General features: G+C 40.7%; 1 protein-coding gene across 1 annotated transcript; it reads left to right on the plus strand.

Moving 5' to 3' along the window:
- The first annotated feature begins 543 nt into the window (after positions 1–543).
- On the plus strand, positions 544–1485 carry LOC101552207 (olfactory receptor-like protein OLF4). The gene has a single exon (XM_004615041.3). It carries the CDS (start codon positions 544–546, stop codon positions 1483–1485), a length of 942 nt encoding a protein of 313 aa, XP_004615098.3.
- Positions 1486–3320: the final 1835 nt, after the last annotated feature.

The following is a 3320-nucleotide window of genomic DNA, read 5'->3' on the forward strand; positions in this document are numbered from 1 at the left end:
CTCTGTGCCCTTTCCCCTGCCCTGTGGCTGGTGTCAGGGCAAGGAGGACCCTAGATTTCCTGGTTTTCACAAGCTAGGCATGTTCAAAGATACACTTTGGGGGCTGGAGCAGTAGCACAGCGGGTAGGGCATTAGCCTTCTGTGGGCAACCCGGGTTCGATTCCCAGCATCCCATATGGTCCTCTGAGCACCACCAGGAGTAATTCCTGAGTGCAGAGCCAGGAGTAACCCCTGTGCAATGCCAGGTATGACCCCCTACCTCCTAAAAAGCTACACTTTTGGGTTAAAAGCTGTATTAAAAGGAAAACATCACACACACAAAAGCCCAAATAAGGAGTAAGAGGCAGGCGCGGGCCCTAACCCTGCAGGGCATGGCCCGCCAACAAAACACAGGACAATCATCCAAAGGAGATCTGATCCATAACCAAGATATTAATATTAATTTGGAGACTTTGAAATTTGAGAGTTTATTTAGATGAGTTAGAGCCTACTTGTGGAATAATGCTATTTTTGTTTTTCATTTTCCATAGTCTCTTTCACAGCATGGAACAAAGGAATTTTACAAGAATTACAGAATTTCTTCTTCTAGGATTTTCTGAGGACCCCAATGTACGACCATTCTTGTTTGGGCTCTTCCTGTCCATGTACCTGACCACCGTGCTGGGGAACCTGCTCATCATCCTGGCCGTCAGCTCAGATCCCCACTTCCACACGCCCATGTACTTCTTCCTGTCCAACCTGTCCTTCGTGGACATCTGTTTCACCTCCACCACTGTCCCCAAGATGCTGCAGAACATCCAGATACACAGCAACTTCATCTCCTACAAGAGTTGCATCACCCAGATGTCTTTTTTCTTGCTCTTTGCAGGATTGGAGAACTTCCTGTTGACCGTGATGGCCTATGACCGCTTTGTGGCCATCTGCCACCCCCTGCACTACAGGGTCATCATGAACCCCCGACTCTGTGGGCTGCTGGTTCTGGTGTGCTGGGTCATAAGCTCCTTACATTCCTTGCTCGAAACCTCTCTAGTGTTGCCGTTATCCTTCTGTCCAAACACGGAGATACCCCACTTTATCTGTGACCTCAAACAGTTGGTGGAACTTGCCTGCTCCGACACCTTTGTGAACAACTTGGTGTTGTATTTAGTATCTGTGCTGCTGGCCGGCGGTCCCCTGGTGGGGATCTTTTACTCTTACACTAAGATAGTCTCCTCCATACTTAGGATCTCTTCAGCTCAGGGGAAGTATAAAGCGTTTTCCACCTGTGCATCTCACCTCTCTGTGGTCTCTTTATTTTATTGTTCATCCATCGGCGTGCACCTGAGCTCTGCTGGTGCCCACAGCTCTCACGCCAGCGCCATCGCCTCAGTGATGTATACGGTGGTCGCCCCCATGCTGAACCCCTTCATCTACAGCCTCAGGAACAAAGACCTCAAGGGGGCTCTGAAAACTCTGTTTGGGTCAGAAACCAAAAGAGACATGTAGCCGATGGGCTGAGGGATTTCTTTGATATAACAAAAAAGAAAAGACGTGTCAAAAATTTTAAATTTTTTCAGAGTTGGGTATTATCTCTTTAATTTATCCATTGAATTAAAATTTTTTGATTTCAATTTCTCTGTGCCATTTATATAGTTTTCTTTATAATTTGGCTCTGAGTGAAGAGGAGATTCCTTCTAATTTGCTATATTTTTTTTAAATAGAGACACTGGTGATCACAAATATGTGGAAATTTCCATTGTCACTGTCACTTTCATCCTGTTGCTCATCAATTTGCTCAAGTGGGCATCAGTAACGTCTCTCATTGTGAGACCTACTGTTACTGTTTTTGGCTTTATATTATCGAATTCATTGACATTAATTTTCTCAACTTATACTGACGTTATTGAACAATAGTATTGAGATAAAATGCTCCAATGGAAAATAATGTTATACAGTGCAACCCAGAAGCTTATATATAATTTAAAGCAAAATATATGACACAGACTGTCACTTGATTTCTAAAATTAATTTCTCTATCACAGATTGATTTTTTCTTGACAGCATAGTCTATTCTTTTGATTGAATATTTCTAATGTCTTCAACTCTGTTTAGATAATAGTTTCTTACAGATAAAGAGTGATAAATGGTGAACTAAAACTTGTTAGAAGTAATAATCAAATAGAATAACATTTCAGGAAATCACATATTATACAAAATAGCAATGTATAAAAAATCAGTACACAAAATAACCACTATTTTGATAGTATAAACACCAATATAATATTTAAAGTGACATTAACCATGGGTGTGAGCAATATACACTCTGAAACTGTGAGCCATCGATTAAAAAAGTTGAATTAAAGAAGTTGAATAAGACATACAATGGAAAGATTTATATTTCCAATGACCATAAAACAATGTTTTAATGTGAATATAATATTAGTAGTCACCCAGGAATTCTAAATTCTTAACAAAATTCCAGTGGCTATTAATACAAAAGATAGACAACAATTTTCAAACTGTAGAAATAACCCAAGAAGTAATGGAATCATGATAAAGAAAATATATACGGGCTGGAGTGATAGCACAATGGGAATTTGCCTTGCACACGGCAGACCCCGGTTGGATTCCCAGCATCCCATATGTTCGCCAAGCACCATCAGGAGTAATTCCTGAGTGCATGAGCCAGGAGTAACCCCTGTGTATCGCTGGGTGTGATTCAAGAAGCAATATATATATTTATATATATTATATATATTTGGATATATATATCCAATATATATATATAGTTTTTTCAGGCTTTCTTAATTAAAACATTGAAGTTAGGGGCCAGGCCGATAGTACAGTGGGTAGAGTACTTGCCTTGCATGCGGCTGACCTGCACTTAACCCTGTTATCCCATAAGGTACCCTGAGCATCGCCAGAAGTGATTCTTCTGAGCATTGCTGGGAATGGGACAAAAAATCACTATCACTGTCATTGCTCATCGTTGCTCATCGATTTGCTCAAGCGGGCACCAGTAACATCTCCATTGTGAGACTTATTGTAACTGGTTTTTGGCATATCGAATATGCCATGGGTAGTTTGCCAGGCTCTGCTGTGTGGGCTTGATACTCAGTAGCTTGCCAAGCTCTCCAAGAGAAGCAGAGGGGGACAAAAATACAGAAGTTAATTATTATAGTCAAAACCATGTTTCAGGAACATAAAACAACCACAAAAAATAATGAAAAAAATTTATACCCCCTCCCCAAGAACTCTGTATAAGGGAAACTAATAATTAAATAATAGGTGTTACCACACATTTATGTACTGAATGAACAAGAAACAGCAAATGCCAGTGA

Source organism: Sorex araneus, chromosome 2 (genome assembly GCF_027595985.1).
Source record: "Sorex araneus isolate mSorAra2 chromosome 2, mSorAra2.pri, whole genome shotgun sequence".
NCBI lineage: Eukaryota > Metazoa > Chordata > Mammalia > Eulipotyphla > Soricidae > Sorex > Sorex araneus.